Source organism: Fundulus heteroclitus, chromosome 2 (genome assembly GCF_011125445.2).
Source record: "Fundulus heteroclitus isolate FHET01 chromosome 2, MU-UCD_Fhet_4.1, whole genome shotgun sequence".
Classification (NCBI taxonomy): domain Eukaryota; kingdom Metazoa; phylum Chordata; class Actinopteri; order Cyprinodontiformes; family Fundulidae; genus Fundulus; species Fundulus heteroclitus.
In genome coordinates, this window is record NC_046362.1 from 30,487,645 (window position 1) to 30,512,304 (window position 24,660).

The following is a 24,660-nucleotide window of genomic DNA, read 5'->3' on the forward strand; positions in this document are numbered from 1 at the left end:
TTTCAGACCAATCTGTATAATTTGATTGAATTTGACTTTGTAAAGTGCCTTGAGATGACATGTGTCATGGATTGGCACAATATAAATAAAATTTAATTGAATCTTTTACCCTACTTCATGTTGTCAGACACATTCTATTTGAGTATTTTTTTTATAATTATTTTACAGGTATGGGAGGGATCAGGCCTGCAAGTGGCTTGTCAAACTGACCAAACTTTTCTAAAATTTGAGATTAATGTGTCAGTTAACAGTTTAAGTAGGGATGGAAAAAGAACAAGAAGGACAACAAGAAATATAAGAAGATCATCACGCAATGTATTTTTTATAACCCTGGAGATGACAGCAGGCTTAGTCTTAGTGGACAGCAGCTGCTTTTTCAGATAGTCACAAGGCTCATGATTTAAAAAAAAAATAGCAAGCATAACAAAGCCATACTGGGGCAGTTTGTTCTCTGTACTGCAGATCTACCAGGAGCAGAAGAAGAGTGGACCTCTTCAGCCTGAGAGGACATTCTAATTATCACCCTTAGGCAGCATCCTATTCCCTCGTTAGGTTGCTGAAAAGCTCACTGGACTCGCTCTGTCTCTCACTCTGTCATTATTTTTTTCCTCTCTGTTCTTCTTCCTCTCACTCATCCTCCCTCCTTTTCGCTCTTTAATTCCCTTTTTCCTCCCGCTGCCATCCCCTCTCTTTTAATAGATACCATTATGGAGAAAATGCATCTTCGCTAAAGAGGAAGCTATCCTTTAACACAGTGACTTCTTAAAGAGCTACGGCAAAGCTCAGCCATCAAAACAGCACCTCTCTATAAACGGCAAAGTATCTCCTTGGGTAGTTTTTTCATAAAATCGAAATCTCGGTGGTCATATTTTTTGAGGGAGTTACCCTGAACACCTCATAAACAAGCTTCAGAGCCTCCTCTAACATCAAAGGCGTTGTAACCGAGCACTTCCAACGAGCCATGAGTGTGCACAGTGATCATCATGCACAGATTGGTAGCACTAAAGGGCGGCTGAGTGATTAAAGCCAGTGCTGTAGTCTGAGGCCTTGAAGGGAGCGTTAACAACGCGGCGCCAACCTTCACTAATGCCTCATTGGCTCAGGCTTCTGCTGAGTAACCACTGAGACTTAATTGAAGGGTACACTTCGTTAACGGCGTTGCCAGGTGACCACGAGGGGGTTTAATTGAAGGCCAACGCTCCACTGGATCTGTGCCATTCCATCAATCAGGTGCATTAGCAGGAGCCAGGCTTTTTGTCTTTGCTGGCAGGGGAATGTGCTGACTACGAGTGGGAAGAGGACGGGAAGGAGGAGCGGAGACAGAAACATGGAGAAAAGGAGCAGAAAGAGAAGGGGGTCCACGGGAGAAAGAAAATCCTCGGAGAACTGATTATCAGATTAAACTGTAAATGCGACATCAGCAAAATTAGAGCACTGAAAAATGAAAGACCTAATCTTCTCTTTGGGTAAGTTTTGTGCTGGGCAGGGAAAAGATCAGAAGCTGAAAGGATTGATATGATTTCAGCGACATTATTCAACTCAAAGCTACAAGCCAGACTTCTCTGTAAAACCAATCAAACTCAAACTTGAAATATGTTATCTTCTGCAGGGCAACATCTTGGGTATCTTCACTGTTTCAGTAATGAGTCAAGATAAAGTCCTCCTAAAAGCAAGTTTCCACATGTACATCTTTCTAATTACATCAAATAAGGCAACTTATATAAAAAAAATTCTTCTTTTCCTTTTTTATTAATTTTTGAATATAAATTCCTTGTTTATTTTTTTTTCTGTCAGGCTGCTAAAAGAAAACGTGCAGCTTTGTTGTAAGAACTCTGAAACATTGGCCGTGTTCTCCTTTGTATTTGATTTGGTGATCGGGTCGTTGTCTGTTTGTAAAACCCAACTGTGGCTAGGTTTTACTTTTTGGCTAATTTTTCGAGATGTTGCCTTAATAATTCCAAATAATATCCTTTCCTCGTGATCCCATCTCTTTTTGACAGTGAACCCCACCCCCCACCCACCCCTTCCCCACATCATGATGCTGCCAACTCTGTATTTCGCAGTGGGATGGACTTCTCAGGCCTGCAAACTTTCCACATTTTCTTCTATATAAAATTATGGGCACCAAACCTTTGACTTTTAGTTTCATCAAACCACAGGGTTTGTCTCTAAAAATTAAGGTCTTTGTACCCATTGAATAAACTCCATAACTCATATAGAAATATTGGCTGATTTATTTAGATTTTTTTTGATGATGTCACACAAGAAAACAGGGTGCTGCCTTAATAGGTTTGCCTCCAAATACATAAGATCCTGTGAACTAACCTATCAGAAACGTGCAAAGCCATGACATCATCTAGGCTATCCCAAATTCCTAAAAGGCATAGTAATCTTCTGAATTTGAAAAAAAGAGGATTGAAAATTCAACTAAAATGTTCTGCCTCTCAGTATTCTGGGATGTAGAATGTACAAATATATCAGGACTCCCTAACTGACATAAAACATCAAATGTCTGTTTTCTAGTTCACACCAGCAGGAAGAAGTAAGAAATCTAAATGCTTGGCATTCAGAAAGAGAGAAGCTGTTAGTTTCGCTGAAGTCCAGACATCATCTGATACCACTGTACTGGCATATCATGTAACTATTAAGGATGATAAACAGAGAAAACAGCATTTTATTATTTTGTGAGGTGAAAATGCCCCTTAACCAGTCAGACAGAAAACGTCAAACAAGAATCCAAGCAAACTTTGTAAAACCTTGCACTGGAAATCCAAACTTCAAGACCCAGCTCTGATTTTTCATGCCACTATAGATCCGTTAATGAAAACGTTCACCTCTTGAGAGTATCTTAAGAAATGATGCCCTGATTTAAATTAGTTTGGGCTCCTGTCGGCCGTTTTATTAAGCGATGTAAATTTAATGTTTCATTGTCATGACAACTTAGGTAAAAAAAAAAAATAAATACTCTCCTGTGCAAACAAGATAAGACAATAAAATTTGAAATTAGGTTTTTTTTTTTTTCATTATTGAAAGTCTTGAGAGACGTAATTTAGCACTATCAAACGCTCCATATTTAGGTCAGGGTTAATTAAACTAATGAATGCAACTTATCAGGAAGCAGCGAGAGCTCCCATAAAGGTTTGCAGCCTGGCTAGATTTACTCTGCCATCATGAAACATGCAAGATTCTGTCTGTTTACTTTGACAGCTGTCGGACGGAGGCGAAAGAAGAGATTTTTACAAGCTCCACAAGAATGTGAAAATCACCGCCAATACGCTGCACCACTTGACTAATAACTTTTCCAGAGAGCACACCTGAGGAGGAAGCCGTCACAGCGGACTCGAGCGCACCTGTGAGCGACCCCTGAAAAGGTCAGCAGTGTGGGTCTTGATGAGGGATGTCAGAAGACACCCAGCAGGTTTGGAGATGCCTGGCGCTCTGTTGCGTCTGCTCCATTGCCTTCCGCACGCGCCACTCCCTCCCTCACACATACACAGCTACGATACAGAGAGCACTGTGTAACTGTCTGGTGATCCAATGCAAGTCCGAAACATCTAACGCATTAACATTCAGACGCAGGGCCTCAAGAAAAAAGCCATGAAGGTGTGGTTCGAAGCCCTGTTTCTGGTAAAGTGAAGCTTTTTGTGCAGAAAACTGGAACATTAAAAGATCTCTTCTCTGGGCCGCAAATCTCTTAAGTTATTAGTGTTTAACAGCGTGGGAGAGACTCTCTGCTGCCGGATCCAAGCTGCCTCCTGCTGAGGGGGCTGCTCTGTCACCCCAGAGATGTAAAGCCAATTTTTGTCTTCTTCATTACACTCCAAAGTTTTTGCTTTTTAAAATTGTCTTTAAACATTTAACTTTATGAAGGATATGACACCCGGTGAGTTTCGCTGAACTTCTGCATGAGTTGCTGAAATCAGCATATCAGGCCACAGCAGTAAGCAAAGCACTGAGTCAGTATCCAACCAGCGTGCAACAAAACATATTTTTTAAATATGATATCATAGAAAGAAAATCTTTAAAATCAAATGGATATATACAACATAATGAAAAGGACTGAAAATATAAAGCAGAAAACAGATAATAAAAACAGCAATAAAGAACAATATCTATAGTTAACAAAAAGAATACAAAATCAAACTGAAAAATATTCATACCCGTGGTAGATTTACACTGAAAGTTATTTTCATCCAACTATGAAGCTGGTTGTCTAACAGGAAATGAGACAGGCATCTCTCAAAAGATAATGATACAATGTAAAAAGAGGATGAAGAAATGCCGGTGAAAATTCTCAGTTATCTGGGGCATCGCAACAGCAAACAGGCTTAAATCAGAGGCAACTAGACTGTCGCTCAGTTGTTTATTAAGACATTTCATCACCTATCAAGGAGTCTTTGTCAGTCCTGGTGTCTCGCACTGAGCAACCTGCAGTTGGAGCGCTGCTGTTTTTAAGGAAATGGAGGCCCATCCTCCTAGGCTCATTCTCAGTCAGATGGAAATCAATGACCCACCATCACTGTCCTGGGTCGTTAGAAGCTATTGCTTGGAAAGAGTGGAAGACTTGGTCACCTGAATCCAGGTGAGACTGGTGATGTAATCTCTTTGGAATGAGTTTTAAGACCGAGTTGTACACTCTGGGGAGTAGGAAGCGCAATCTTTCCCCTTTATTGGCATTTCTCTTTTGACCAAGATGGCTTCTCCCCCCTCCTTTTCAAATCATCTGTTCTCCCTGTCCAAAATCTGGACTTCATTGTCGTCAGAAAGGACAAAGGACACACCTTTGTTCCTGAGGTGCAAGTGGACTTGCTCAGAAAATGAAAAATATAATTGATCTGTTTTTATTTACATTTGATTTCAGCTTAAAGTTTGGAATCTGGCAGAGCTGCTCAAGAATGTTGATATTACTTTCTGCCATAAGAAAAATGCTGTTTAAAGTTAAAATATTACTTTAAATGTAAATTTGCCTGGGGTTAGAATCATTTTGGACTTAACTGTTTATCATTGTTGTTGTTTTAACGATTGTTCTTTTCAAGTTGAGGTTTTTAACTTGCTGCATTTTGAGTTACTTGTAATTTAATCTGTATTTACTTTTCATTTAGGAAAGTTATGTAGCATAGACTGAAATTTTCTGGACTTTGTACAGGTCTTTCAAAGTTTGTCTGTGAACATTTGCCTTTCCACTTATTTTTAGTCCTGTAACTGACTGCTTTTGTCTTAGCAACTCAAATCTGACCAACTAATCATTCTCCCATAAAAACAAGACAAATTTCATTGGAATGTACAAAAAGGTGCAATGAAAAATAAAAAATATGAATATTATTAATTGCAGAGAACCTGAAGATCTACTCCAGGATGTATCATCTCTCAGTTTTGTTCGTTTTTTTGCTGTTTATTTCCTAATTCAGATACTGTTCCTCCTCTGTGGATATGTTTTTAGTCGGCAGGGATATTGATCAATACCACTTTAAAAGATTGAATGAAAGTCTGCCTCCTGGGAGGCAGAATATGACGATGTAAGGGAGCCATTTCAAATCCTTTGTTCTCCACAGAGCCTCTTTAACTATTTTACCTCGCTCACTCTGTCATTCCTTTGTGCTTGCAGTCCGGATGAACAAATGGTGATCAAACCCCAAACCTTCCAGCTGGAAGATGATCACTCGATAACAAGCGCAATGTTATGTTCTGGAGCGCCATTAAATGTGCTTTGTGTTATTTAACTTTCACAACAAACAAAAAAACATCAAAGAACCCTTTGTGAATCACATAATTAGTCTGCAGCAGGCTCTAGTATGACACTATGTTTGGGTAAAGGTCTTGAAATGCAAGAACCATATTTCTTGCATTTCTTGTATTGGGCATACGCCCCAACTTATAACATCACTTGGTAATGGTTGCTGCTCTGCTTCACAGGGACTGAGCACTCTAAAGACTTTAGAGTTTTTTTTATTTGATTTCTGAGTTATTAACTCACAATATGGGAATGAGGTAGGAAGAGAGGGGGGAAAAATGCATGATTCATTATTTAAAAGAATATTTACATAAACATGTAGATGCTTTGCTCCAAAAGCCTTTGTTTCATTGCTCTTGTCTCAGTTGTGACTGCAATGCTTCTACAAAACCTCAGTTTATTTTACTGGGATTTAATGTGATGGAAAATAAAACATGATTTTCAGAACCTGAAAAGTATGTCATGTGAATGAATGGCATCCCTTAACCCTGACACCCTTAAATAAAAACTTGTGAAACCAACTGCCTTTTGAAGTAAAAACAATATACTTGACGGAGGCCACCTGTTGGATTTAAACTCAACATGAAAGCAGCTTTTCTGACCCAGCAACCCTGAAGATAGGTCATGGATAAATTTGTGGAGAAGTTTAAAACTGAATTAAGTAAAACAGTAAAGAAAAATTAGTATTGAGTATTTTATGGAACACTGGTAAAATGCACCATGGCTGTTCATCCAAACTGAAAGCCCAGGTACTGAGAAGCAACTAAGACTCCCATTGTAACTCTGGAAGATCTGCAAAGATCCTGAGCTCAGGTGATAAAACCTGTTGACAGAACAGCTACTGGCCATGCACTGCACATATCCAGTAATGGAAGAGTGACAAGGAGAAAGCCATTGTTGAAGGAAAATCCTCAAAACAATGCTGGGGATTAGGCAAACCTATCCAAGAAGATCTTAATGAGACCAAATTGAAACTTTGTGGCCTCTGTTGAGACAAAAAAATTGTCACAACAGAAAATGTGAAATGTAATGGAAGCAGCTCCTTGCGACTCAGACTGGCTCAGCTAGAGGGTTTGCCAAGAAGAATGGAGAAAGGTTTGATTCTTTAGAATCTGGGACCAAATCTGCCTGTTTCTAAAATCTGCAACATATATGTAGATTTTTCAACTAACATTCTGCATCCAATCATAAACTTCAATTGATAAATGCAGAAAAAGTAGTTCATATAAAATATAATTCGTCAAGTGTTTGAATAATTCTATATTCAATTGATCTTTCTTCTAATGAAGCAAACAATGCTTTCAGAATTGTTATTCTAAGGTTTTATGTTGTTTAAGTCGTTGAAAAAGGGAAGGACTTCTGACCTATCTGTACCAGGAGTCGTATTGAATGCTTTTAGTGTTATCTTAACCACAGTGTTCCACAGAACTGTCAGAGTTGATGGATACCCCATGAGTAAACAGGTCCCCATCAAAAAAAAAGAGAATAAAGGTGTACAGTTGTTCGACGCCTGTGTTTTCAAGACATCCCATGGCGACTGGGAAAAGGGGGGGGAAAAAACCTGCATTAGCAGGTCTGTCAGGTACCCGGTGACAGGATATATTACAGCTGGAAGCGGTTTTAAAACAAGTTGGAGCCCTTCCAGGAAAGTCTCAGAGCAATATCTTCAGCCGTATGGATTGGAAAACGCATTCTGCTGCTGCTGGCAGCAGAGTCACTGACAATATTTAATATTGTATAGATTTAACCTGCTGGGAAATCATTTCACAAGGTCTATGGGGCTTCAATAAAACTAGAATATAAATGTCAGCTGCTGTAAAAGTCCACAAACTTTACTTGTACAATAGTTTCTTCAATACAACAGATGTGACTCGGGTTATTGTTTTTCATGAAACAAAATGCAACTATGAGACGTGAGCGGCAGACGTCTCAGAAGGGATTAAATATATTTATAAAACACTGAGAAATGTCGATAGATATGTCGTTGGTGTAGTTCAAATGCTTTTTACATAATTAAGCCCCACTTCCAGTCAATTGTAAAACAGAGAAGCAAGATTAAATTAGCGAAAATAATGGATAGACACTGCCATCATGTGGAGAAATGTGGAAACAAGTTTAATATGAGTAACATAATTTATCGTACTTTTATTTCTTTTACCGTAAAAAAAAAAACATACGGTTAAACAACAACGATAATATAGACGCGTTTACGGTGATTTTGGTCGTTTTTATCTACGCCGTTTTCCAGCGGAACCTTTTAGAGCCGCTTACAGGTTGCTCGTCGGACTTGTATTCCAGACGGACTGAAACTGACGCTTCCTGTTGGAGAGGATCCCTAATCCTTTGGGTGTCGGTCATGTTGAAGAATGTTTTGAGCAGGTTGGCGTCACAAACAATTCGTCTCCGCCGTCATGCGAATCGCGCTCCGTCCGTCCAGACGCTGACAGCCTGCGGCCGAGTGTCGGTGAGGAGCTTCGCGGAGGTGAAGGACGACGTGCCGCCGCCTTTCGACCCCTCCCTGCTGGAAGTACTGGTCTGTCCGCTGTCCAAGAAGCCGCTGAGGTAAGCGGACGACAGCCAGGTGTCGGGCGTGTTGAGGGGTGAAAAGAAGGTCTTGAGATTAAAACTGGGATTAATTAAAAAATGAAATTGACGTCAGCATCCAACTTGCATTTGGTGAAAGGTTTTATCCGATGTTTGCGCTCATTCAATAAACGCAGTTTGCGGTTAGCGTCACCTCCTATTTAATTTTTGAAAACTTTGATAATAAATTTTATTTGTAATGCACTTTGCATTTAAGACGAATGTCGAAGTGCTACAGATTAGATCGTCAAAGCAAGAATAAACATCAGTGTAAAAAAGTGCAACGACATTAATATGCAAGGTTAAAACTCATAAATAACAACTTTAATATGTTTGTTATTCCGAGGCTACCTCAGATTGGTCGTAGACGGAAGTAATCTGCACTAAACACACCTGATTGGATTGGAAATCTTTGTTGCCTGTAAAAAAAAAAAAAAAATTAAATTAAATTAAAAAAAGTTTTCACCCCATTAGTGGGAGTTCAGAAATACGTTTTTGACCTTTCCGCCACCTTACCTGGGGCTCAGATAGCCCATACAAGTCAACTATGGACAGAAACAAAAATACAGAAAACTTGTCTACATTTTTGGAAAATATAGAAAATGACAGCTTGCGTCAAGCTCAAAAATCCTTTAGTCTTTTCTTTTTTTGTTTTACCTGAACCCATCCTGCAAACGCATGAAGCGACTTGAACCCGTGCCTTTATCCAGGTTATGTGAGGCTATATGAAGTATTTCTGTTGCATTTCTTGCGGTAGGAAACTGGCCGATTGGTAGGGACATAAAATCGGAGCATAAATTTGGAACGCGTTTATTAAAAAAAGCGGAAAAGCTGAGACTCAGGCTCCTATCTGGCGCACGCTCATGGCAGAATAACGTGTCTTGTCCGTCCCCAGGTATGACGCCGACACCAACGAGCTGATCAACGAGGAGCTCGGCATCGCTTACCCCATCGTTGACGGCATTCCTAACATGATCCCGCAGGACGCCAGGCTGCTGCAGACAGACGCGCAGACACCGAGCTCGCCAGCCCAGTAGAAGACCTAAAGACTTCTTCTGCACCGAACTCCCACTGAAACCCGTCCGTCAGCTGACTGCCGTAGAACTGCCAGGATGTTCTCCCTGTCCGTGATGGTGGGACTGGTCCCCATCGTGTCTCTGTTCGGTTTGTTCTACTCTGCAGCCGTGGATGAGAACTTCCCTCAGGGCTGCACCAGCAGCAACAGCCTGTGTTTCTACAGCCTGCTGCTGCCGGTGACCATCCCCGTCTATGTCTTCTTCCACCTCTGGAGCTGGATGGGGATCAAGCTGTTTAGGCACAACTAGGCCGTTCCAGAAGGAAGACTTTTCTGATGTAACTTGGATATTTTTTTTTTAGCTTGCTGCATATTTTTAGCTTTGCTGAAATCTCGTCGCCAAGGACGCTGAGCTGTCAAAAATCTGCCAAGACGGAGCAACACGCAAGACTGTTCTTGCTTTAATGTTTGAACGGCATGTAGAAATATTTCCCCCTGTACCAGTCCCACTATGTCACTGTCTACCAAACAGACTGGAGTAAAAATGGAGACCTGTGTAAACCATCCAAAGCTTGTATATGTGCTTATAGAGGGGTTAAATAAATAAACTTCAGTGCTGAACGCTCTTAAGGAGCTTGCTGCTTCTTCTTCTTTTATAATAAAAGAAACTGAACCTTGGTCTTTAGCTTAAATTGACTTTAATTGATGAAAGGCAAAAGTCTTGCACAACAAATCCAATAAACTACAATTTGATGAAAGTTTTACACTCTTGTCAAATATAAAAATTGATATGTCAGTGGAGTTTTTAAACGAGGCTCATAAAACAGTTGTAGAAAATGTAATGTGGAAAGTCATCCAAAGATTAGGTTTAGAACTGCAGATGGCAACTGTTTTTATCCTTCTTAAGCAAGTTAGAACTATAATACAGGCTAAGTTATTACTTATCATTGCATGTTCCAGAATTTGGAAGACATCTGGTGACGAGCGTGCAGGCTGGGATTCATTCACCTCCTTCCTGAACGGCACGTCTTGGTTTTACCGTCTCTGCCCTGAGAGAGCTTCATCAGCGGCGAATCTGGACGGGGGGACCGCTCCCCTCCTTTCGTCTTGAAGAAGAAGGGTTTGTTCAGTCTCAGCTGAACGGCTCTGACCTGCAGCCCGAGAAGAAGGAAACGAGCTCAGCTTGTGTTAAAACATACATTCAGACCTCTACCTGTCTAACAACGCCATCCTGATTAACTATTGGCAGACTTGAAACATGGAAACTGTTGGTTGTGGCTTACAGCCCATGAAAACACAAACTGAAGATAATATGAATGTTACACAGTATATTTTTAAACATAGAAATGCCGGTACACTAGAAGTATGTTGATATGCGGAAAAGGCCAAGGGTTCCTAAACTTTACAGCCTGCTGCCCTCAAAGAGACGATCACAGTCGTCTTTAGTAATTTTAGGAGAAGTCTTAACAAAAAATAAATAATATAGTCTTCCCCTGTGTTATAATGAGGAATGTTAAGCATCTTGCAAAGGGTACACCTGGATATAGCTTTCACTAAATACTAAATATTTTAAGTACATCAGCATTAAATGATTATTGGAATCAGGACTTTGAAATGATTGTGTGACTTTATTCTTGTAATATCATGACTGTGTTCTGGTAATATGACTTTAATATATGATTTATTTATTTTTTAAGCACTTTCTCGTAATAAAAAAAATATATCACGGCCATCGTGGATTAAAGAAAATAAATTGTCGGCGACATAGGAGTACGTTTCCACAAAGAAACTTGGACATTGTTTGTTCTCTGATGTTGAACAGTTGTAAATATTAGAGAAACAAAACACATCATTTTCCAGGATTAGAGGCATAAATTTGCTGTATTAAAACTAGGATATTCTCTGACATTGCACTTTGGGAACCTGTGTTGTAGGGAATCCATATTTGGTCTGATCTCCTTTTGGAAGGATTACTGTGTCATTGCATGGAGGGGATCAGTGTGAGGGACTGCTGAGCCGCTAAGGAAGCCAGAGGTGTTTAGCAGCGCTCTTCTCTCCTTTGATGACTCCGGTGTCTCCCATCTTCCTCTTGACAAAACTCAACAGATTCTCCGTGGGGGTTTAGGATCAGGCCAGATCTCCGGCCAGTGAAGCATAATGATACCATGGCCACTGCAGCAGCTATTCGTACTTCTGGCCGTATAAACGGGTATTAAGTCTTGTTGGAAAATGAAATCGGCATTTTCACGAAGCTCGTCAGCCAAGAGAAGGATGAAGTGCTCTAAAGTTTATCAGAAGACGGTGGCTTGATCGAACAGGGTGGGACCAACGGCAGCAGGTGACAGGGCTTCCCTAATACCTGCTGACTGTGGAAACGTCACACTCCGATAATTCTCCAGTCCTTGATTTCCAGGTGAAACGTCGCTTTCATCTGAAGAAGACGACTTTGAATCAGTCAATATAATAAAGTTATTTGGCTCCTTTTCCCCAGCCTTCTAGCACCAAAGAAATAACGGATATGTTAGTGTGCGGTGCCTCGGGAAGCACCGACTCCAGTCACAGTTCACGTGAATGGCTTTGCTTCACAGTCCTCTCAAGCCTGGGGTTATCTGTGGCTTGGGCACTGGGACCATTCTTTTTTTTTAATGGTTAGAAAGGAAACAAATTCAAAGTTGTTTGGGTTTTTTTTAAAAACAAAAATGAGTAGAGTCAATTTAAAGTGTGGTGGCTTATTTGGGATAGATCTGGGTTTTAAACAAAGTCCAAAAGTTTTCAATGGGCTTGAGTTTGGAGCTTAGTGTTAACTTCCATGATGCGTTCCAAAGTTGACTTGGACGTCTTGCAAAAAGGGAACTAAAAGTAAGTATAATTTTCTTGAAATTAGTGTATTTCTCCTTGATTTCAGCAGGTAAATAAGCTTATCTGCCAATAGAAAGAGTATTTTGACCCTTAAAATAAGATAAGTAGATATACTGCACTTGAAATAAGGCGATGGAGATGAGTTGTTCCTATTTTAAGTGCAAAAATATTCTATTGGCAGATCATTTAAACTTACCTGCTCACATCAAGGACAAACACACTCACTTCAAGAACATATTTACTTACGATTACTTCCCTTTTTGCTGTGATGTGTGTTTAGGATCGTTGTCCTGTTCAAACACCCGATCGATCGTTTTAAGGTTTAAAACTGTTCGCCCCAAATTAAAGCAAGTCGGTCGGTTAAGACCTAAACCAGCCTTGGTCACTAGTAAGGATAGTTTTACAACACAAAAATTTACCTATTTGACATCAATGACGCACAGCTGATTTGGAGCAGCCAAGGTGAGCCTTTCTGACCTCGCCAAATCCAAAAAAGCGACTAGCGGACTTTCTTCTGTTATTGGTGACTTCCCGTAAAAGTTATGATCGTTGTGGAGTTATTGTCTTGGGAGAGCGGCCAGTGCTGCTGTGAGCTGCTTCACTTCTCTGACAGCTGCTGCCTTGTCTTTAAACCCGCCTGTAGTCAGAGCAAAGAGCGCACAGCAGAGCCTCTGTTCTCTGGTTGCAAACCTATGCCGCTCTGATTTACAAAGCTGGATAAAATATCCATCTATCCATTTTCCTACATGCTTTATTCCTGTTGGGGTCGTGAGGGGCGCTGGTGCCTATCTCCTGCTGTCAATGGGCGAGAGGCGGGGCTCACCCCGGACAGGTTGGATAAAACATAATATTTTTAATTTAGTATTTTTTTCTTCTCTGAAACCTTTGCGCTAAAATAATTCCTTGAATTTGATTCGCACACAGGTTCAGTCACCTCGTTCACCCAGTGCCTCTGATAACTGTTTTGGTAAAAATTAGTTTTAAGTGCTGTGGATTCAGGCAATGTTTTACAATTCATAAATAATTGAATAGGGTTAATTTTAAGATCCAAACAAGTTTATACATTGAGAAATAATTATGTTAAGTTGAAAAAAATGTAGAGATTTTATTTACAAAATAACATTTATTACTACATACACACAGAAAAAGTACCGAAAATAGGTACCGTAAAGTACTTGTATCGACTCCCAGGCACCGGATATTGTATCGGTATCGTATCGGCATCGTATCGGCATCGTATCGGTTTAGTATCGGTATCGTATCGGCATCGTATCGGCATCGTATCGGTTTAGTATCGGTATTGTATCGGCATCGCATCGCTATAGTATATGTATCGTATCGGTATAGTATCGGTATCGTGTGAAAGGTACCCATCCCTATAAGTTACTGACATAAACAGAGTTCTTAACAATCCGACTGGACTCACCTGGGTCAGGTCTCGCTTCCCGGCGTGGCAGTGGTGGTCGTCCTCGCTGGAGGTCGTGGTGTTGGTCGACTTGGTGTCAGCCTCTGACGGAGGGCTGGGTGTGGTCTCAACGTGGCCTGAAGGTTCCTCCTTAATGGCGGCACGCTTCGCCTGCGGTGCCGTCTGCTCGCGGCACTCCGCCGCCTCCTCCTCAGGCTTCTTCACGGACACGCAGAGGCCTTCCCTCGCCCTCCGCGGCAGGCTCAGATCCAGAGGTTTGTCGTCCTGGCCCAGCGGAGCCGCTCTTTTCTTCCGGCAGAAGCTGAGACAGGAGGAGAGCTCCGCCGTGAAGAAGTTTTCCGTCTGAGTCGCGGCGTTTGCTGAAGCAGGAAGCCTGGCCGGCTCAGCAGTGTACGGGCGGTACGGGGGGCGTCGCCGGATAGCATCGGGTTCCTGGGTGGGGCTTATAACCAGCGGGAGATCCAAGAAACGACGCCCGCCGTGTTCAGGCCCTTTGCTCTCTGCTGCCTGGTGTGTCTGGGAGGAGCGTTTTAGAAACTGGTGAATTTCTTCCTCTGGCTCCGTTTTTATTTCCCGCAGACCCTGCTGCGGCGCTCCGCCTCGTCCTCTATCTGACGCCCCACCACTTGTCTTCGTCTCCCCCGCTGTGGGGGGCTGGCCCCTGTCTCGCTGCGTGAACAAACGAGGGGACTCAGAAAGCGCTCTGTCGCCGGCTTCGCTGCCGGAGGCGTCAGAGGGCGACGCTCTGAACGTCTTCTGGGTGATGAACAGGTCCTGGCTGTTCACGTCATCGCTGTTGTGCTGAGAGTCGCTGTCAGGGGGTTGGACCTGGCTCCTTGCCCCCCACTGGGAGCGGCTCTCGTCTTCCCCGGGAGCTTTGCGTTCTTCCGACGTGGACGAGGCGAAGACGTGTGCGTGGGAAGGCAAGGGAGCGAACGCCACCATCTTTTTTCTCTTGGCTTCCTTCGCAGACGTTTCAGGGAAGGAGTTCAGCTTCCCGTTTTCTGCGAACGCCAAATCACCGTCGAGATTCAAAGCCAACTTGTTTTTCTTTTTCTTCTTCTCTTTCTTCTTGTCCTTGTCTTTTCCCTTCTTCTTTTCTTTCTTCTTTTCCGTCATCACTTCTTGGAATTTGGAGTTTTTCTTTTTCTTCTGGGCGCCCTCGTCCGTCTCCTTGGGTCTGCTCTTCTTATGCTTTCCATCTTTTTTGGCCTTCTTTGAGTCTTTCTTCGCTTTCTTTTTTGCCAGTGAAGCCCAATGTTCAATGAGGAAATCCTCATAGTCACTCATGGCGCGCCTTAAACAAAAAAAAGACACACGCACTAATTTAAATACACCTAAAAGAAACTAAAATGTTGTACTTTTCTTTCTCTTTTTTGCATTTTCTTTTAAAGTCACAGACCGACTTTATGTTTCAAAGGGTCTTTTTTGAACACTTTATTTTTAATTACCAATTATTATTATATAGAACAACCATATTAGCTTTTTTTTTTTTTTTTTAACAACAACCTTGGAAGAAAATCATCAAAAAAAACAACTAAAATAAAACAACAAACCTACTAAATCTCAGGTTGACATGACAAGCTTATCACAGGCAGACATCCAAGCTCACCTTGATTTTACGTAATTTAAAGATGTTTTTAATGCTTTTGTCATTTTTAAATCTATGTAAATACAGGTATGATTGAAAAGGAGGAGCAACTGAATAAAATAACACCTTTGATGCAGCTCACTGGAGGGTTGTGGTACTTTTTTTAAGGTCACCACATGGGGGAGCTACCTGGTAGCGTTGGTGACCCCTGGTCTATTCAGTAATGAGGAAAAGGTAATGACCCTCCGTAAAAAAACAACAACCAAGGGAGAAAGTGAGACATCAGAAGCATTAGAGATGACTTCAAAAAAGGACGACCAAAAAGGACTAAGTTTGACAACCCTAAACAAAAAACGTCTGTCTTGCCAGAATTTAAAAACAAGAAATTTAAAGTCACCCAGGTTTTGATGTCATCATGCCTGTAGTCGAAGTAATTGATTGGATTCGTCAGGATTTATGGACAAATATAGCTGAGCGTCATTAGCTTAACAGTGGAAATGAATCCCCTGCTGTCTGATAACTTTACCAATCGGAAGCATATTAATAGTTATCTGGGTTATCGCAACAGCGAACAGGCTTTGACAGTTCAGGTGGCTCACACCTGACAGCCACCTGAAATGAGGTGTGGAATGTTTTACAGAAAAGCTGAGCTAAAGTCCGGTTTAGGCCCGTTCGCCACAACATGAACCCCATTTTCCTGCACAGCTCCCAGGAAGGAGGAGTCACAGCTGGAATCTCCTGGACGTCACAGAGCTGCAAAACTGTGGCTGGAGGGTTCTTCGTCTTTGCCACTCTTCAGAAATTGTTGTTTTTAATTAATTTGACCTTAATCCCAACTATCTTAAAACAAACCTTGGTTCTTAAACATACATAAACACAGTGAACGGTGACGTCAGTTTTTCTTTTATTCCTGTCGATCGTCGTTTTAAATTTTATTTAGTAGTTTAGTTGAAGGTCAGTTTCCGGACTAAAGTATTTTAGCTGGAAGTTGAAATATTAAATTAATAAATTCTTGTATTTTTGAAAGAAATTGTCTCTATTTTGTATATATTTGCAATTCTTGCTGTTTGAGAGCAGTGCACAAATTCACTCCTTGAGCTGTTGTTCAATAATACCACAACTCGTCAGGCAGGTATTCGTGAAATAATAACCTACAGAGATCGGGAGCTGTTTGGTTATTAACCCCTGCTGATCCCTAATCAGGCAGTGCCCTAACATTACTAACTTTGTTAACAATTGCTTTTGGCACCGATTAATAGTTATTCATAGTCAAACCAAACTTAAAATGTTGCTGTTAAACAGTAATAACTGCTTAGAAAATTATTTTTATCGTTGTAGATTCAATGGAAAGCTAATTTCCCACTTTAAAATGAAATCCTAAATATTATCAAACTTGGATATATCCAGGATCAAGCTCTAGCTTCAATCTCCTTATAGTTCATGCTGATAGTTTAGGCTGATCCAGCAGCAGCTGTAGATCCGGCTTTGTAAGACGGACCCTCAACTAACAGTGTAGAATATTGAGGTGTTTCAATATTGCAATAATTCATGCCAAAGGAGCTTATTAGGCTGCTAACTGGTAATTTAAAAGCTCTTCAAGCTGTGTATAAAAAAGTAACAACATAAAATTTAAACTGTCTTCAGAAAGGTCAATTATAAACAGCAGTAGAATTTTAAAAAATTGTTTTGCTTTGAGTGCACTGCAGGCACTTTCCTTTTTTTCAGGCTGAAAGGGTGAGAAATAGAAGAAAAGCTTAAATCTTAGAAGATTAAAATATATTACTTATAAATATATTACTTCTTAAAATGTTCCCATTGAACATTTTAAGTTCTATTGAACTAGAATATGACTGAGATGCACCTGCGTTGATCAAGATAAAAGATTATAATATTACAGTGAAGCCTGGCTTTTTGAGAGCAAAGCAGAAGTCAGGCATGAATGGACTTTCTTTTGTTCTTAATGGCACTTGGAGCTGGTGGTAATTTTGGTGGAAGTGAATTTCACACTGCAACCTGTTCCAAATATGACAAACAGACCAATATCTTAGCATCTCAAATTGTCTCAGCAGATTATCTTTTTTATTATTACTATTACGATAACGCTATTTACGGTTGTGGCATTCACAAGATTTAAAAAGGACCTTACTGATTTAGCAAACGCACCGACTGAAGCCAACGAGGCTTTAAGTTAGCGCCCTCATTACGTCATTAGTGTTTAGTTTTAGCGCTCAAATGCTTCTTTTACCTAATTCTACGATTTATACGTGCGAAAACTAAAGTAACGACGATATAAAACTATTTTTTAATATGTATTACCTTCGAGAAGAAGTTACACAGAAGCTCCGCCGACAGCTTCACATCAAAGAGCCCGCCTCTCCACTGCTCGTGGTGCTTTCAAGTACACCACGTAAAGGTGAACTTCTGCCTGTTTGCGATAAAATCTGTGAATGGAGCGACAGTTTTTATAGGAAGCACGTAAAAAAAAATGCAGTTCATGGTCAGATTAAAAAGAGAAAAATATAACATTTTTATTCATAAATTTAATACCTTCATCGATGTGTAATTGCCTCTGAAGGACGACTATCATTTTAATTTTTGTTATAAAAAATGTCAGAACCACTAGATGCCGCAATTGTTGCTAAAATGATGCACTTTGGATTTACAAGAACATGTTTGAGGAGCAAGTGCATTTAAGGAAATCAAATCATAAAAACTGAAATCTTAAAAAAAAATGTGCCAAAGAGATTCTGCCTATTATAATACGAATTTTGTTTACACTTTGTGTTTGTTCCCCATTAACTATGTTAGATTGGGTAAATAAACCAAGTTACCATGCCAAAAATCTTTGAAGCAGGTATTTGATCAGGGGCATCCTAGGTGGCTTCCCTTTGGGGGTTTTCCAGGGATGTCCCACAGAGGGGAGACCCTGGAGCAGACCCAGAACTCTCTGGCCAGACTAAATATATCCCTTCAGACCTGGGAACCCTTGTCATCCCCCAGAAAGCAATCAAGGGAGGAGGCTGGAGTATTCATTTGAGAATCCAGGCATTAACTCAGAGAAAACATGGAAACTTTGCAGAAAGGCCTTTACAGGGTTTTGCATCCTGGACCATCTTGCTCTAAGACGTTGTCAGGCTACTTATAGCTGCACCTATATAAATGTTCTTTTAAACGATTATGACAACTACTGCCTCAGTAAATACTGCATTTTCTAAATATCACCTTCTAATACTGCATTTTCTAAATATCACCTTCTTTTAAAACAGTAGTACACCGTGACCTGGACTTTTCATCGAATAATTTCTATTGCTTCATCTGAAAAACTTTGCTTTCATCTGAGACTAGGTTGCTGGGGCAACAGATCAAGAACTAGGAACCTGTGTCGTTTATCCATCAGGTAAACGCTTCAGAAACATTAAATCAAAAACTAATAGATTTAAAAATAGCTTCTTTCTAAAAACCTGTAAGCGCTATCACCTCCTGCAAAGAGGTTTGTGGTCTGTTACGTGTTACATTCACAATGCGTATTTGCACACTCTAATTTCTCAGGGAATGTGAGATTGCACAGTTCTATAAATAGAGGCTTAAAATTATTGCACAGAATTTACTGCGGGCATGAGGGTATCATTGAGGGAGCATTTAGTGATTAATTAATGCAACACACATGTCATCCATATCATTTGCTAAGGGACTGATGTCAGACTTTTTGAACTCGTATATGAATCTTATCAATACCTAAAGACTATTGGCATGCTTCCAAGGTTCTCAGGGAATTGTGTTTGGTAAGTGCAATGAACTGACTTTTCATATATATATATATATATATATATATATATATATATATATATATATAGAGAGAGAGAGAGAGAGAGAGAGAGAGAGAGAGAGAGAGAGAGATAGATAGATAGATAGATAGATAGATAGATAGATAGATAGATAGATAGATAGATAGATAGATAGATAGATAGATAGATAGATAGATAGATAGATAGATAGATAGATAGATAGATATAGATATAGATTATTATATGCTATCTGTCTATATCCTGAGCCGGTGTTTGTCTAAAAAAACCTGCCACCATTGTAAAACATGGTGATAATAAAGATTCTAGATTCTTGGTCCTACAATTGAAAAGCCATACCTGAACTCCTCTTCTGCTTAAAGATCTTCTGTTATCTTCCAGTTGACCCCCTCAACTGGAAGATAGCAGTTTACTATTTCCAGAGGAGAACCATGGCCTCAGATTTTGAGGAGTTGAGTCTAAAAACATCTGTCCGTCGTCTATACCCGTCATTGGGCAAAAGGCGGGGTACACCATGGACAGGTTGCCAGTCCATCACAGGGCAACATAGAGACACACAGGACAAACAATCATGCACATACCCGCACCTAAGGGCAGTTTCAAGAGACCAATTAACAAAACAGTCAAACTGTGGGAGGAAGCTGGAGTACCCAGAGAGAACTTATGCATGCACAGAGAGAACGTGCAAGCTCCATGCAGAAAGACCCCAGGCCAGGACTCAAACCCAGGACCTTCTTGCTGTAAGACAGCAGTGCTACAAACTGAGTCACTATGCAGCTATTATAAAAAAAACATACCTAAATCAAATTAATTTATCTTTCTCGGGGTATAATTTTTACGAACGGCAAGAGATTGTTTCTCCCTTTTAGATTGCTATCATAAATTGTTCAAACACTGTTATAAGGCCACAGCGGGAAAAATACCCCATTTGTTCTCAGATCAAGCTGACTTCTGTTTAAAATGTAATTTAGGAGAGATTTAAAAGTCTGGAACATCATAAGCTCTCAGACAGATTCAAGCTTGCTGATGTGCAATAGAGAGATCGAATAGACACATTAGGTTGATGTCAGTCTCTGTATAAACTCTGTCTCCCGCATGAGGTGTTGAATTACACATTATGACTTGCAGATTTCTACCATTATGATGCTCCTTTCTTCCTTTTTGTTCTTCATTTATGCAGTAAGCAAGATATTAAACTACCTGCCTGCCTTGACTGGGAATATATTTAAGAAAGTCAAATGGTTTCTCTGTGGGTAAAACACATTCTAGGTTTAATTTTGACATGTTGTCAGATTATAAAATCAGCTACCAGCAGCTTGGCAGCTCTCCCTGACCCCTTAAACAGCTTCTTTGCATTCTTTGCATGCTCTCAAAGCATCAGAAGGCTTAAGCATCTTCCTCAGCTAGAGGTGCAGCATCAGCCCCTAATCTCGCAGCTGCACCAAGTGACCTCCTCCTTAAAGAAAGTCAGTATCAGCAAGATTGCAAGCCCAGACATAGTGTCAGGTCGGGCACTAAACACATGTGCTGACCAGGTTTTTTTTCTGGACATCTTTAACCTGTCTGCAGCTCTCAGTGGTTCCTCTCTGCATAAAACCTCTATCATCTTGCCTGCCCCACCCCCAAACCAAACATCACCTGCCTTGATGACTACCGCCCTGTTGATCTGACCCCTGTCATTATGAAGTGCTTGGAGAGGATCTTCCTGAAATACATCAAGGATGCCCTCCATGCTGGCCTGGACAGCCTGCAGTTTCGAGAATCGTAGAGAATCGCTCTACAAAGGATGCTGTCTCGCTAGCACTTCACACGGCTCTGACTCATCTGCAGCATCCCAACACCTATGTTAGGATGCTATTCCTGGGCACATCCTGGGCCTATCCTGGATCAGTGACTTCCTTTCCAACAGGCCCCAGGTGGTGAGGATAGGGAGACTCACGTCTACCTCATTGATCCTCAACACTGAAACATCACAGGGCTGTGTCCTCAGCCTTGCTCCCTTCAGACTCTTCATCCAGGACTGTTCTGCTGTCCACCCCACAAACATGGTTATGAAGTTTGAGGACAATACCACTTTGGTGGGTCAGATTTCCAACAAAGATGAGACCTACTACAGAGATGATGTCCGGAATCTGATACAGTGGTGCTCCAGGAATAATAATCATCGTGAACACTAGTAAGACCAAGAAGGTCATAGTGGACTGCAGGGGATCCAGAAAGACTGAACTTGCTCCTGTCTGCATACAGGAAGAGGCGGTGGAGCAGGTGGACAGCGTAAAGTTCCTGGGCTTTCAAATCTCCTCTGACCTCTCCTGGACTGTGAACAACTTTCACCTGGTAAAGAAGTGTCAACAACGGCTCTTCTTTCTCAGGAAACTGAAACGGACTGGACTTTGCACGAAGCTGTTAATAAACTTTTACAGAGCTACAATAGAAAGCATTTTGTGTCTCAGCATAAGAGTGTGGTATGGGAGCTGCACAGTGCAGGAGAGGAAGGATTTACCACAGGAGGTGAGGACAGCGCAGGAGATTGACACAATCTACATAGACACAGTCTATGCAGCATGAGTCCAGAAAAGGGCCAGATGTTTGTCCCACTTCCATCAGGGGAACAATTCAGGAATGTTAAATCAAAAGTAGATCGCTTTACATCTAAGTAAGGCATGCCAGCTTTAACATTTAAAACCAGTTTTAATGTTTTCCAAGTGAGCCTGCACTGCATCAAAAGCTGACTGCAAAAATCAAAATGCCTGTAAGATCGATTCTGAACAGCAACACATTATAGAATCATCTATAATCATTAAATGCCTGAAACGTGGTTTCAGGCATTTAATAAGTTAGCGCATAGATAATTAATATAAATGGTGAACAGAAAGGGACCTAATACTGAGCCTTGAGGTGCACCTTTTGTGACCTCTAGAAAGGTGGAACTAACTCCACCATCTGAACACAGTACGTTCGACTTGACAAGTAATCTGCAAACCAGGAAATAACATGATTGGTGGTGCCAAATTACAAAAGAATGTCTAATAAAAGACGGTGGTTCACAGTGTCAAAAGCCTTGGACAAGTCCATGAACAGAGCAACACAAAACGTTTTTTAATCTGATGCCTTGTATACAAAATTTTAAACTTTTAAGGCAGCAGTAGCAGAAGTTCAGACCATCAAGCCAAACAGCAGTGAAAATATACGTCAGCTATTTTTGATTTGTCTGGGAGTTCTAGGAGTAAAGCTCTTGCTGCCCTGCAGCTCTGAATGACCATAATAACTCAGAGTTAGCTGCTGGATGATTATTGTACAGCATGCCTCGGTTCCTGGCCCTTTCACTCATTGTCACTGAATTTTAGGATCTAGAAAATAAAAATAATCATTGTAATAATCACTTAAATGGTTTTAAATTAAATCAGCTGTACGCTTCTTGCTCATCTGAAATTAGTTTGAGATGTTTTAGCACATTCTTTTTGCTAGGAATATAATGACAACCTCATAATCCTTCATCATAATGTGCGCGCTGTGCTCCCACATTCATATTGGGGCCATGCAGTTTTGCCTGTGGTGAGTTTTCTGTTGCCATGCCAATCGTGTAAACCAAGAAACAATCTTTACTGATTCTCTGCATGTTAAAGTGCTTTTGGGTTTTTTTCCTTGCAAATGCAAAGTGAAAAATGAGGTTCACCTACGAAAATATGTATTTATCACATTTCTGACAAAAAACACTGACGCAACTTTTTGCATGAATTAAATGATCCTAGGATTCATACATTAAGCGTATTTGTCACTGCTGAATTCATTTTCCTAAAATAGTAAAATGTAACTAACCTGCTCATTTTTCTATTTTAATTTTTTTATTGGTTTGATAATTTTTCAGATAGCGAGCGGAATGCAGCAAACTACTGTTTAGTAACCTAATTTGTTCCCGATAATCGTTTGTTAAATGCAGTTCCCGTATCTTTCTACACATTTCATTTGTCAAATGCTGGCAAAGTCATGAATTGTTAAATTACAGCTGTGTCAGTTCTGCTGTGTAAAAAGAAATATGACTGCAGCAGTGTGGTGTGGTGGTGTCTGGTGGCAGTAAAATTATATTGCGTTGCCTTAGGAGGCAGTCTGCAGTTACGGGAAAACGGGGTCAGGCAGGCTTGATGAACTGCATGTGTTCATCACATGGAGATCACATCACTCACTGTTACTGCTCTGTTTACAGTGTGATTAATGCCCAACAACAGCTACAACACTGTCAAACCATTGTTATGCAATCCATTATTTATTTAAAGGCGAAAAGCTGGGTGAAATATAAAAAAAACATTGTCTGAATAATTTAGCTTGTTCATTCATTAAAAAAAATACATAGTGAACATGTAAAACATAAAATATTTAAGAATTTTCAGCTTTAAACAAAGAATCAGAACAGTTCATACGCAGGTGATATTTTTGTATTGACAAGAAGTCAGTATTTTTAAAAGATTTAAAAGATATCACAGGATTCTCAGAATCAGAATTGTGGACATGAAAGACCGCGTGGGAAAATGTTCTAAAACAACTTATCACCATGTGAAATATCAAAGCTTTTAGGGTTCTCCAAATCAGCTTTAAATCACAGGAATATTATTTTTTTGAATGTGTTGAAATCTCTTTAAAAGGTAGAAAATGTCTTGATATGATCTTGAGTTGTTCAAATGCCATCACATTAATGTAGAGTTGCCCAAGACCAGACCTTGATTAAAAAAAGCTCTTTCCCAGCAACCTTTAAATGCATCCCTTCTCCAAGACACCTGAATCAAGTGAATGGTGTCTGCAGAGTGCTGAAGAGAGATTTAAGCTATTTTAGTGGGTTGCCGCATATGCTGAGGAGAGCTGTGGAGGTAAAGGTAAGTAAAAAAATAAGAGGCCACACCATAAAATATGCTTACACGATCAGATATTTTGCCAGAAAAGAACATATTAAAATAAAGTATATCTTTCTCTTTGTTAAAAACCATAACTCAAACACACCCTTGTGTTTACTGGGTGGGTCTTGGGTGGCGTCGGTGGTTTGGGTTCCCAGGGTGTGCTACCCTTCGACGGGGGTTCTGGCAGAGTCTCGGGGGCTTGGGTCCTGGCGGGTATGTCGCTGCAGTTTTGGATCGGTGGGTGCGCTGATGCCCGTCCTGCCCGGGTGCCTTTGATGCATTGGCAGGTCTTGGGCCACTTTAAGCTGGTGGGGAGTTTGGTTTTAAATATCTCATTCAGGGAGTGCATTCTGCTGGTGGGAGTATGGGTGGGGGGGACTTAGCCTGGGCGTCTAAGGTCTTATGTTGTCTAGGAGTTGTCCGAATGTTGGAGAAGTGTAGCTTTTCTTCTGGGGTGGGGGAGGGAGGGCAGCCTAGAGTGGTTCCCACCCCATTTTTTGGTTTCAGTTCCTGACCATTCTCAATACTGGTTCTGTCTGGAGGCAGATTCCATGCGTATGTATGCTTTGGGCAGGCTGGCTGACTGACTGTAGTTGTTTCGGGAGGGAGGGGTTTGGGGACCAGGGAGGTCTCAGGACAGTTGGGGTGTTGCTTCCGGGTTGTGGCTGGTATTCAGGTCCTCAGGCACCTGTCTCTAGCTTTGGGCTCCTTGGATTTTGGTGGCACTGCTGGTGGTGTCTCTCTTTTCTGGTGGATTTAAGAG

At 40.9% G+C, this 24,660-nt stretch overlaps 2 protein-coding genes across 3 annotated transcripts; one reads left to right on the top strand and one right to left on the bottom strand.

The window, feature by feature from the left end:
* The first annotated feature begins 8,018 nt into the window (after positions 1-8,018).
* zgc:162634 (Trm112 family protein) lies at positions 8,019-9,963 on the top strand. Of its 2 annotated transcripts, none has more exons than XM_036124761.1 (2): positions 8,019-8,293; positions 9,210-9,649. In XM_036124761.1, exons 1-2 carry the CDS (start codon positions 8,088-8,090, stop codon positions 9,349-9,351), a joined length of 348 nt encoding a protein of 115 aa, XP_035980654.1. In that variant the 5' UTR covers positions 8,019-8,087; the 3' UTR covers positions 9,352-9,649. The 2 variants fall into 2 exon arrangements, with proteins under 2 accessions (XP_035980654.1, XP_012723106.1); XM_012867652.2 differs by having other exon boundaries at positions 8,048-8,293; positions 9,210-9,963.
* A 52-nt stretch (positions 9,964-10,015) lies between these two features.
* On the bottom strand, positions 10,016-17,618 carry LOC105929608. The gene is made up of 3 exons (XM_036124756.1): positions 17,522-17,618; positions 13,615-14,911; positions 10,016-10,480 (listed from the first exon to the last, which is right to left on the bottom strand). The coding sequence occupies exons 2-3, from the start codon at positions 14,902-14,904 to the stop codon at positions 10,334-10,336; spliced, it is 1,437 nt and encodes a 478-aa protein (XP_035980649.1). The 5' UTR covers positions 14,905-14,911; positions 17,522-17,618; the 3' UTR covers positions 10,016-10,333.
* Positions 17,619-24,660: the final 7,042 nt, after the last annotated feature.